General features: G+C 41.4%; 1 protein-coding gene across 1 annotated transcript; it reads left to right on the plus strand.

Moving 5' to 3' along the window:
* Positions 1–1,975: 1,975 nt before the first annotated feature.
* Positions 1,976–8,673, plus strand: LOC131234952 (large ribosomal subunit protein P2A-like). Its single transcript, XM_058231962.1, has 4 exons — positions 1,976–2,088; positions 5,180–5,279; positions 7,383–7,618; positions 8,488–8,673. The coding sequence occupies exons 2-4, from the start codon at positions 5,192–5,194 to the stop codon at positions 8,512–8,514; spliced, it is 351 nt and encodes a 116-aa protein (XP_058087945.1). The 5' UTR covers positions 1,976–2,088; positions 5,180–5,191; the 3' UTR covers positions 8,515–8,673.
* The last annotated feature ends 3,145 nt before the right edge of the window (positions 8,674–11,818 follow it).

Consider the following 11,818-nt stretch of genomic DNA (forward strand, 5'->3'; position numbering starts at 1 on the left):
CGATATGAGGTGAAACAAAATGTCCAATTGGATGGACGTTGCAGATACAACACATGCATTATAGTGGGATCCACAATGATGTGACGTCTCTTCAATAGCGACTGTTGCTACTCAAGCCCACAGTATCTCCTAAGGCCCACTGTACTGTGTATTTGACATCCAAACGGAGTGATTAGGTCATACAGGCCCAGATGAAGGGGAAGATTCAAAAGATCAGCTTGATTCAAAACTTTTATGGCCCCAAAGGGTTTTTAATGGTCAATGCTCATTCAACACTGTTTCCTATAACGTGGTCCATTTTAGATTGGGATATACCTCAATTTTTGTATTATACTATAAAATGATCTGAAAAAATAGATGGACGGCATGGATGAAACACATACATCAGAGTGGGGCCCACAGAGCATCGACCCCCTGCCATTGGCTGGTGGCGGGGGTAGTAGGCAATCCATTCCCCCTGCAATGGCCCGTCTTCTTCTGGGAACATTTCAACAGCTTTGAGTGGCCCGTCTTCTACACCGTGCATCCATTTTTTCTTATCATTTTAGGGTATTAAGCCCAAAAAATGCAGATCCAGAGCTCACGTGTACTACACAATGGGGATTAAACTCTTACCGTTGAAAACCTCTTACCGACCACAGAGGTGGAAGACGTAGTTGATATTTTTGTTTTCTATTCATCCAGGTAAATATAACTTTATTAATAGGTTGGATGAAGGCAAAACATCACTGTGGGACGTAAAAAGGTTTCAACGGTGATGGGTTTCTCAACGCTGCTTCATGCGGTGTGGTCCACTTGAGACCAAGATCTTCCACTGATCTTGGGTTAAAATGAACCATCGGTGGAGAGGTTCGAACTAAGGTGGATAGTAGGTGATAGATTCTCACACCACATACCTGAGTCTGCGGTGGAGAGGTTTGGACTAAGGTGGTCGGTGCTGGACGTCTCTACCTCGCGACCGGCCGGGTTCCGAGGAAGCACGACAGGTGAAATGCACCGAAAGTAAACCTGTCAATAGGAAGAAGATAAGTCCGGCGGGATTGCAAATGCAGGGTCTGCGAGTTCGAAGATAAGAGAAATTCATCATATCGGAGGAAGAAGATTTGCTGGAATACGTACCTGCAAAGGAGGTTTGCGCGAGACACACCTCCATTTGAGATTTTCCACCGATATATAGACGAGGCGGTGCGTTTGTATCGATGCTCTTGCAGACCACAGAGACAGTGCGTCCTATCTCCGAGACATGCTCCAAATATCTGAGATTTCCCAGCGAATCCCCCTCTATTCGAAATGGGATTTCCCTTCTTCCCAATGCACGCCGTCTTTCCGTCACTCAAACAAGGGAAGTGGTCATTATGACCCAAATCACAGGTGTTTCACCCAACACCACGAAAACAAACAGGCCCGTAGGGATTGCGTGGTGACCCCAAAGACGTGGCCGTTTTAAAATTGTGATTTTGGTGTAGTGTAAGTTGCGCCCATATTGGTTTGGGCTTGGCCAGGCCAGGGTCAGGCTCAACATTGCACTTAAGACCCAATGCCCATGCCTGCCCAAAGCCCAACATGGACCTAACATGATAGTCCCAAGCCCAAGCCTCACCCGTTCCAGCCCAACTTGACAAAAAATGAATAAAAATCTATATTCCCTACTTGGATGTTAACTAATCCATCCATTGATCAAGTGGGCCACACTGCACAAAGTCCAAAGCAATAGGCATTCCGGAGGAACGAAAACAACAGCATGGGCATATCTTGCAACACAATACATGTACATAAGAAAGGTTGAGCCGGTCAGGGTTGGGCTCTTTGACTTGAGCCCAAACCCTACCTAAAAATTGATTGGATCATACATGTGAGGTCCATCCACACTTAGGTCAGATATTTGAACGGCCTGGATTTCTGTACGCCCACGCCACGTGTACGGTTGACGAGTCAGCACTGTGTTTTAAATGGTGTAAAACTAACACAGGAGTCTAGACCCTCCACCACTATATATAAAAGCTATCAAAATCCTCCTTACCCTCCTCTCCTGAGAAACCCTAGAACGACCACGTTCGCCTTCCATCTCCAAGCAAGCACCCAACGTCTGTGAGTAATCTCTCTCTCTCTCTCTCTCTCCCCTTCTCATCCATTCTCTCTGTTACGTGTCAGAGATATACACGGTGTATGGTCTCTTATCTCCAATGGCATGTTTAGCTTCATTACACGCAGCTTCCGTGTATAACCTTTTTCCCCTTCATTTCGTCAGTATGTGAAAGATGCTGAGAAATACGAGCGGATTTATACTGATTATATACGGTTTTTTGTTTTGTACGTATTCTCTACTACATGCGCCCACATCATTTATACGTATTTCCTTACGTACGTTGTTTGAAATACAAATAACCGTATTTATACGAATTCGTATTAGGGCAGAGAAAGGGATGGGGAATCAGTCGGCTGCATGTTGACTGAGCATGCAGCCGAGTTTTTCCCGCCGAAGTGGTACTTGGGTTGGACATCCGTGCCAAGCGAACGGTGGGCCCCACCATGGAGATCGCATGTCTTGGAGATCGGGCGGATCCGCTCATTAGATGGGCCCATGCATGTGTGTTGGGTCAGATTATCGGCTGTCCTTTGATCGTGACGGTGTGGCCCGCCTCTTGAGTGGATTAGTCTGGTTTTTGGTGATTGATGGTTTTCATGGACGGGCCCACCATTTACATGGATCAGATGTTCTATATAAGTGACTTGTTGGCAGGAAAGATGGTGATGCATGCCAAGGTATCCTACTGGCGTAGTTGGGATGATGGTAGCCATCGCAGCCATCTGATCAATGGCCTTAATGATTTTGTGGCTTTAATGATTGGTTAGTCATAGAGAGATCCATGTCAATTTCTCATGTCCTCATTTTGATTGGACCATCCAAATAATCCAATCAATGACCATCCAAACTGATGGTCAAGATATATAGAGGGTTGTTTGGATGCCTGTAAATTTTCAAGTGATGGTGGTAAATGGTTTAAGTTGTAAATGATTTGCAGCCTGTCTAGTAAATCATTTACAGTGTTTGGATAGCTTGTAAATGATGAATGAAATCTGCTTTATAGGCTTTCATTCAAAAAAAGAAGAAAAAAGGAAAAAAAAGAGCTGTTGCCAACTCCCCATTTACTAGTAAACAAAAACTCACCTTTTTTGCTGGTAAATGAGAAGGGGGACTTTGCTAGTAAATCATTTACTAGCAAATTAGAGCATCCAAACACAAGTAGTAAATGATTTGCTAGTAAATGACCCCTTAAGATGTAATTTGTTTACATAATTGTGTTTGTAAATTGCTTAGGTTGTAATCCGTTTATAGCCAACTGTTTATACCCAAATTTCAAAATTCTAGCCATAAGGCTGAATTTCATTTGCAGGTAAATGAAATCAGAGCTTTTTAGCAGGTTTTCATTTACAGCTAAAAGTTGTAAATGCTTGACTGATTGTAAATCATTTACAGGCATTTTTCAGTTTCTAAACACTCCCACCCCATTCATCATGTACCTGCAATTCATTTACCACTAGCCCAAATTACAGGAATCGAAATAACCCCTTAATATATATGGGTGCAATCATGGATTTGAACTGTTCGTCATGTGGGGCTCAGGTTTGACTGCATGTTTCTCCCAACAACCACTCTCATTTCAAGATAGTGTTCATTAGGTCAGTGGCCAATAAAGAATTTTTAGCATGGTTATGATGTGATGAATTAAATAATCAATCTGAATCTCTTGTTGTGGGTTGCATGTTGGATTGCCATATTTTTAGTAATCACGCTGACCAGACGATCCTAACCTTTCAATTGATATGTAGTGAAGCAAATGATCCCTAACAACTAGAGTGATTTGTCGCGAATGGTCCATCTATCATGCTGGCCCCATCATAGATTGTCCATATATTTCAATAACCGTCTTTATTGGATCTTTTCTATCTATTCAATTGCCTATAAAATGGATGATCAAATTGACAATAACCTATTGATACGATGATAGAGCTGGACCACTCATCACGTGTGCCTCTGGTTATTGATAGTTTTGAAGATCACCTTAATGGATGATTCTACTGTATTATTGATGGATGACAAAACCGAATGGTCTGACAATCATTTTGGACTGTCTGTCATATGTGCCCGATCTTGGTTCCATTGGACATCATTTGACTAAGACAAACCGGCCATCACATTGAGCTGCCTCATAGTGTTTGTCTTTTGACAGTTGCTTTGATCTAATGATACTATTCGTTACCATCAGATAGTGATTAGCTGACCAAAAGCAGGAAAGGTTAAATTCGATTATATTAAATAGCTAAAATAATTAATTTAGACTACCCTCTGCCCCAGCCCCACCTTTGATTTTTTTTCCTGAAGGATTCAGTCCCACTTTCGTTTAACTATATTTTTTCAGGAATTACTAAAGCAAGATGTTTTCAATCATTTAATAAATGGTCGGTAAAACGAATGATTCATATCGATTGTGAATCATTCATTCTGGCTCACTCCTTGGCATAAAAAATCAGGCCCGTCTACTCTTTGAGTGGGCCACATAGGTCAGGACCCTCTGTAAAATTGAACTGTTTGTGTGATTCTACACTGAACAGTAGTAGTTCCTACTGATGCTGAGTGTGATCAGCAAATCGGCAACTTTCAGTTAAAAATGAGTTCAGATGAATTTAAGCCCATCATCCAAAGAAGGCCTTGTTTAAGTGAATCCATTTTAAGATTTTTTTTTCATTGCTACATTGCAGTTTGCAGCATTCTGAATTTTCCATCATTTCAATTTTCTCTGGGGTGTTTCCATATACTCTGTATGACTGTATCTTTACTGCTTGTATAAGATATGATTTAAAATGGTCCTATGCCTCTGTAAATGCTCAGTTTGCTGAATTGCAGCGTTATTTTGGGCCCTTGTTTCAGTGACTGTTTATTTGCCCCACTGTGACCGAGAACTATCCAGATCCAATTTCCCTATGAATGTGGACCCTTGCTGTCTGTTTTTTTTTTCCCTTAACTGTTTATGACATTCATGAGCCCATAATTCCTCTTTACAATCGTGATGTATGAATTGCAATTTAATTTCTTGTTAATCTACAAATTGTATTATGCAATAGACATACCTGGCAGAAATGGATGCTTTCTCTTATGTTTTTCCCCTTTCCCCATCAGATTTAAGTGGAAATGAAGGTTGTTGCTGCCTATTTACTTGCTTTATTGGGAGGCAACCCCAATCCTTCTGCTGATGATTTGAAGAAAATTCTTGGATCAGGTACAACTTTTATGTTTTAGAAGTTTCTGGTTGTATATAGGTGGTGGTTGGACCAAAAATCTTTTGGCAACAGAAAAATACTTCATGATTGTTTTTGTGTTTTTTGGTTGCCTTTGATTGGAATTCTCTGAGTCACAAAATAACTCAGCTTTTCCATGCCTTCTTTGAATTGAAATAGGGTACTTTCTAAACGTCAAAGTCAATGTTTGCCTAAGGAAAGAAAAGAGAGGGGGAAGATGTGTCATTGTTAAAATTTTGAAATATACATCCATAAACTCTGCCTTAGCTTTTTGTCTCAGATGTAGGCTTTTAAGCATGGGACATGATGATATCTTAGGGGTTGCATGGCTCCCTTGAATCTTAAAAGGGGAATTTCTTTCTGGGAAACAGATTCCCAGTGAAAGGCATTCCATCATGGCGTTTGGGTACTGGGAAAGCTGTTCTCGGGTATCTAGTTTGTGTTTGGATATTGGGAAAAAAGTTATGAGCTAAGATGCCTTTTACTCCTTTTCAAACGTATGACCGTTGGATGCAAATCCCTTTCTCAAAAATTTGCAATTCATCTTAATTATAGGAATGCTAATAGGGGCAGATTTTTGAATGGATTCCCATGGAAATTCATTTCCCACCCTTTTGTAGGACCCAAACACAAATTGAGCCCTCAAATGGAATCCATTTATCATGGGCTGGATTCATAGGAGCCAAATGACCCCTTAGGATTTTGTTTTTTGGGGTTTTTAAACTTTTGGTTACAAGAAGTGTTTAAGGTTTATATCTGTTACTTTGGCGTGTTTTGGATGTAGCTCCAAATGCTGGTCGGTGGGATTTTGTGATTGAAAACATATGATTGCTTCTGGGCTCTGCAGTAAGGTGGAACCTGCATCAAGCTGGATTCCATTTTTCCCTTTCCTTTTCCCACCCAAAGCACAATTTAGTCCATGTGCAGGGGGAAGATCGCAGCCCATTTATAGCTCAGCCTTTTGCACCAGTGGAAGTGTCTTGCAATTTGGAAAATGGGTAGGCATGGACTTAGAGAAGGATACAAGATCTATAAAAATGCTCAGCCCATAAATTTTAAACATGTTTGGGTCAGGCCGCATGGTTGCCTTTTTGGGCTTTTAGATGAAGGTCCAGCCCAATCAGATCTTTGGCGTAAAATTCACCGTGGGCCTCAAGGCTTAGCTCAAACCCAGACCAGAGTGGGTCAAGCCTAGTTGCTACCCTTCTAGGCGATGGTAAGATGGCTAAAACCTCCTGGAAACAACCAATAATTATCCTTCCAATTTTTCGACTGTAATTAATGCAAAAGTGCAAATGAAAGAGTAACCTTGCCAACTCTATATGAGAGTACCTTATTATTATTATTATTATTATCTAGTGTCAACTTTCTGAGGACTTAGTTATCTATTTCCCAACCACATCTATTAACTTGGCTGAGGACCAAATACAAGTGCGTCAACGTTTTTTTAAGGTCACCTGAGGCTTCTTTCACCATTGAGTGAATCTGGTCAAGGAGTTGGCCTTTTTATGGAGATTTGAACAGCATTATTTATTTTTCATGAAACAACCATGCCAAGATAACTTCCTAATCTCTACCTGCACAACCTACTCATGGGCGCCCAACATGGCACACATGTCGGATTGGGGCTGTTATCAGGCATGCTCCACTGTATATATGTGCCAGCTCATCAAAAGGGCTAGAATGTACACTAAAGGATTGGACTAATGATTTGATTAGCTCAGTCTTTATTCAATAGCTTGGTTTTTTTTGCTCAGGCTTATTATTGGACCCACAAGATGAATGGTCCTGATCCATAACACGTTTTCTAAATTGGCACTTCTGTTAGTAGATGTGTGGGGTAAAAGTCCTGTCCACTCCTTCATTGATCCCTGACCTTTGAGCCCATAGGGTGGTGAATGATGTTGAAAGATGGGATTTTTTTCTTTTATAATTTTTAAATGCTCAACCCTTGGTTTAGTTTAAAACTTGTGGTCCAATCATCATAATTATGCTATTTAAGATCTTAGATTTTCTGAAGTTTGGAGTCTTCTAAAGATGGTTTTTTTTTTTTTTTTGGTGTGTGTGTGTGTGTGGGTTTGCAGTTGGAGCTGAAGCAGATGATGACAGGATTAAGCTGCTCTTGTCTGAAGTTAAGGGTAAGGATATAACTGAACTCATTGCTTCTGGGAGGGAGAAGTTTGCTTCAGTGCCTTCTGGTGGTGGTGGCGGTGGCTTTGCTGTGGCTGCAAGTGCCGGTGGTGGAGCTGCTGCTGCTGAAGCACCTGCTGCTGAGGCCAAGAAAGAAGAGAAAGTGGAGGAGAAAGAGGAAAGCGATGATGTAAGCTTTTATCTAATGAAACAGATACTTTGGCACAAGCGCATGCCAATCAAATCAGCACGGACCCCATTGTGGGTGGCTGACGGATGGTCATAGCCATATAGTTGTTGGCCTTTGGATGGGCTTTTAGAAGAAAAACCATCAGCAGTCTGAACTGTCCACATGGTGTCTGTGCCTTTGCAGTCCTGATATTATTGAATGATCCTAACTAACCAATTGGTGGCTATCAAAATAGGCAATTTAAAAGGTAAAATGGTGAGCGCCCCAAGTGGTTAGAGATCATTGAATGATTGTAACTTCACATGAACGGTTAGAGATCATTGAGATTAATTTTTGTGCATTTCTTTATCCATAACGGGGCACATGATTTGGATGACCCTGATTGCCAGGGAACCTGCTGTTTTGAAAATGATTGTGAACCACTCGGATAAAGAAGTAACCATCTTATGTGATACAATCAAATGATGAAAATGATTGTGAACCACTTGGATAAAGAAGTAACCATCTTATGTGATACAATCAAATGATTTTTGGGCCGTGCGGACAAGATTTGGCTGGTCTAGATTGCTTGGGATCACCACTATCTCTGCAATGGTTGATTGAAAACCAAATTACAAGTTGCCCCGCATGGCTAGCGGAATGCATTCCTACCAATGCATAGGAGATTTTGTACAAGAAGCTCCCAGCATGGAATAATCTCCATGCACATTGTAAGTGGGTTTGGCAGGAACTGAGCCGATGATGCCATTGGCATACAAATCACCTGTGCACCATAGGGGGAGCGCACTCCACGTGCTTGAAAAAAGTTTACACTTAGCAGCTGGACTTACCTAATAATCCTTGTTTTTTCCTTGTCTGAATTGATGCAGGATATGGGCTTCTCTTTGTTTGATTAAGCGGTCTTTGGATTCATATTGGTATGTAGGACTATGGAGTTTCATTCAGTTAGAGAATGTCAGCTAAAACATTAGTTACTGCATGAGTCTTTTCTATTTGGATTTTCCCATACGGGTTTTGGAACGTTAGATTTGCTTAGTAACGTTTGCAAATGAGAAGTTAAAAAAGAGTTTTTAAATGGATGTTTTTAAATTTGTTGGTTGGATTTTATTTAAAATAGTGAGGGGTTGATATCCACCCTTTGAAGAGAGGGTCGGTATTACAGACAATCCAAAAATGGACTCCTGGGTACATTGCACCGGATCTAATTTCCGTGGGTAATGTACTCGTTGTCATACATCATATGCATTCACATTTATGAAGGTACCCAATCACAGGAATAAAACTGACTATACTATAATTCTTATTCCATGTAACTTTAAAAGTTCAACAAATCATTTAATCCTCATTTCAGTTATGAGCTTATTACAATAATTTAAATTTGCAGCATGAAACAGAAATGAAGTTAAAATAAAATGAGAGTATCTTGCAATGCAAGTCACTCATAATAGTCTTCCATAGGGAGATTATTGCCCACCTGAATGATACTTAGGACTGGTGTAGGCCTGGAGAAGATAATGTCAATTGATGAGTGGTCTAGCTTGGCCTTGGTCCGGGGCATATACCTGGCTGCTAGCTGCCCACGTTCACATTTCTCATGTAACAGTGAATCGATCAATGGAAGAATATTATGGAGCAAATCAAGCCTGGTTTGAGAGATGTTGCTGTAGCTATCTTCTGGTACCAGGCCACTTTTCAGCTTGTGCCAACACGGCATTCTGGGATATCTGAGTGTGCATGAGGTGGGTCCCATTGGATATACCTGACCACTTGGGCAGCGTGGTTGGATGAAAATGCCAAGGCTTGATAGGCCGTTGGGATAGGTCAAGGTCACTTGTTCATCTGCATACGGCACGGGCCTTCTCGGTTGTATGCTAGCACATGTTCAATCTAGGTACACGAGTACAAGATCTCTGAGCTTTCTCCATGAAATTGGGGGCCGGGATCCATATAATGTGGTCTAAAAGATCAGGTGGTTTCACTCTATCAGGCTGTCTGCAGCTCACAAAATAGATTTGACGGCTGGATAAATATCATCAAGGCGTACCCTTTTTGTGCACTCGCGGTTTGATTTGTAGGCCAGAGTATTTTGACAGTAGCCCATCTGGTGGATTTCCATGGCTCAGATCTTTTACACGTGCATTTTTTGGCATTTTTGCTGGTGTTACCCTGTGGGGCCCACCTTAATAATGGGCTGTATGTACAACCGTTTTTGCAGCCCATTTTAGGCTGTGGTCCAAATAAATTAAGCAAATCCAATTCTCAGATGGGTCACACTGCAGGGAACGGTGGTGATTGAACACCCTATACAATTAAAAACTTCGTAGGGCCCACCGTAATGTTTTCCTAAAGTTTGTTTGCCATCCAACCTCAACCCCTTGATAAGGTCAAGAAGACCTGGATCAGCTTGATTCAAAACTTGTACCCCACAAAAAGTCATTCACCACTATTTCCATCTGTTCAAGTTTTTGGATCATGTTGAAAAATGAGCTGGAAAAATGGATGGATGGATGGATGGTGTGTTCATACAACAAATTAATCAAGGTGGGCTCCACAGTGAGGGTAACACCCACTCATGGCTCAGTGGTAGAACCTGTGGCCACTAGGGTCCCTACTCATGGCTCAGTGGTAGGCCCTGTGGCCACTAGGGTCCCTACTCATGGCTCAGTGCCATGAGGGTGTGTGTGTGTGTGTTAAAGTTGTATGGCTGGAATTTTCCATTGTGAGAGAATTTTGGCCATTCCACGGCTTTGTATAGATGGACCATTGGCCTCAGCTGTACACCCTGGCTGTTAATGTTCTTGTGGTAATATTAAAGATACAGTGGGCGCATTGCATTTGGTCCATCTATACAAAGAATGCAAAGCGCCCACTGTTTCTTTAATATTGCCACTGGGGTGAGGACTCACATGTGGAATTTTTTAATGATAAGATCTCAACTGTTCTGTGGTGTGGCCCACCTGATGGACGGGGTGGATTCATGCACATGAAGGGGTACGTTGGGACAAAAGTGTTTCCAAAGTATTTCTTGAGATTTAAGTTTGTACAAGTGGGACCCAAAGGATCGGTTGTCTAGACCATTGATGCATCAAAATCCCTATTCTAGTTGAAAGTGCTATGTTAAGAGCGGGCAATGGAATGGCTTTGCTTCGCTTCATGGGAACATTCCATTTTTATTTTCATTTTTATTTTTTTCATTAGAGGCTTGCTGCAATGCATTCGACCTCTGACTCTTTCCTAGTTTAAAAAAAATCTGGGATTGAACATTTCAACCCCTTGATCATACCGTTTGGATAGTAGCAAGATGAGTCAGATTCCAAGGCATATGACAATATGTTGGGAAGGGAAGTATAACAAATGCAAACCTCTTTTGGGTAACGACATATATGGTTATTTTGGTGTACCTCACTTTGAAAAGCCCAGAATGTATAATCGAACACCATGATCACTGATCATGAGCATTCAATCCTCCTCCTCATCTTCTTCTTCTTCTTCTTCTTCTTCTTCAGTGTAATTCCATCTCATAGGTTGTAGGAGCATGTTCACACATGGTGGGCCAATCAGACGATGGAATCTCTATATGATTTGCCTCACACTAGTACACAATTGGATCCAGGCAACAAAGATCACCAATGGGTGGTTGTATAAGAAAGTCGACCCCAATAGTTAATACGGATTTCCTGGGGCGCGGATCAGGTACTTCCCCCGCCTGTTTGGAGCTCGGGACAGGAAGGGAGGCTCTGAGGGCAACTGAGGGTCCACCTTGATGTTTGAATTTTATCCACACCTCCATCTATTTTTTCATATCATTTCAAATTATTAAAACAAAAATAGAGAAGATCAAAGGCTTAAATGGACCATAAGGTTGGGATGAGATTCCTACTGTTGAAAAATTCTTGAGGACCATAGAAGTTTTGAATCAAGAAGATATTTGTTTTTTCAATTCACCCAGGTGTATATGACGGACCCTAAGAAGGTTTCAACGATGGGCATCCTTATCACCGCTGCTTCCTGTGGTGTGGTCCAATTCAGAGTTGGATCTGTCTTATTTTTTTAGTTAATACGGATTTACTGCGAAGGACGTGGATTAGCCACTTACAGGTTGATTAGCAAGACTCCTACTAAAGTGACGTCACCAATTTTTGTGGGAACCACCATGATGTATGTGTTGTATCCACACCATCCATCCAGTTGGAAATATAA

This window comes from Magnolia sinica, chromosome 19, assembly GCF_029962835.1.
Source record: "Magnolia sinica isolate HGM2019 chromosome 19, MsV1, whole genome shotgun sequence".
Classification (NCBI taxonomy): domain Eukaryota; kingdom Viridiplantae; phylum Streptophyta; class Magnoliopsida; order Magnoliales; family Magnoliaceae; genus Magnolia; species Magnolia sinica.

Excerpts from the sequence above, each read along its gene's own strand:
- LOC131234952 (XM_058231962.1), top strand. The coding sequence starts at position 5,192 with ATGAAGGTTGTTGCTGCCTATTTACTTGCTTTATTGGGAGGCAACCCC. Across the intron at positions 5,280-7,382 it reads GAAGAAAATTCTTGGATCAG|TTGGAGCTGAAGCAGATGAT; the intron begins GTACAACTTTTA and ends GTGGGTTTGCAG. Across the intron at positions 7,619-8,487 it reads AGAAAGAGGAAAGCGATGAT|GATATGGGCTTCTCTTTGTT; the intron begins GTAAGCTTTTAT and ends GAATTGATGCAG.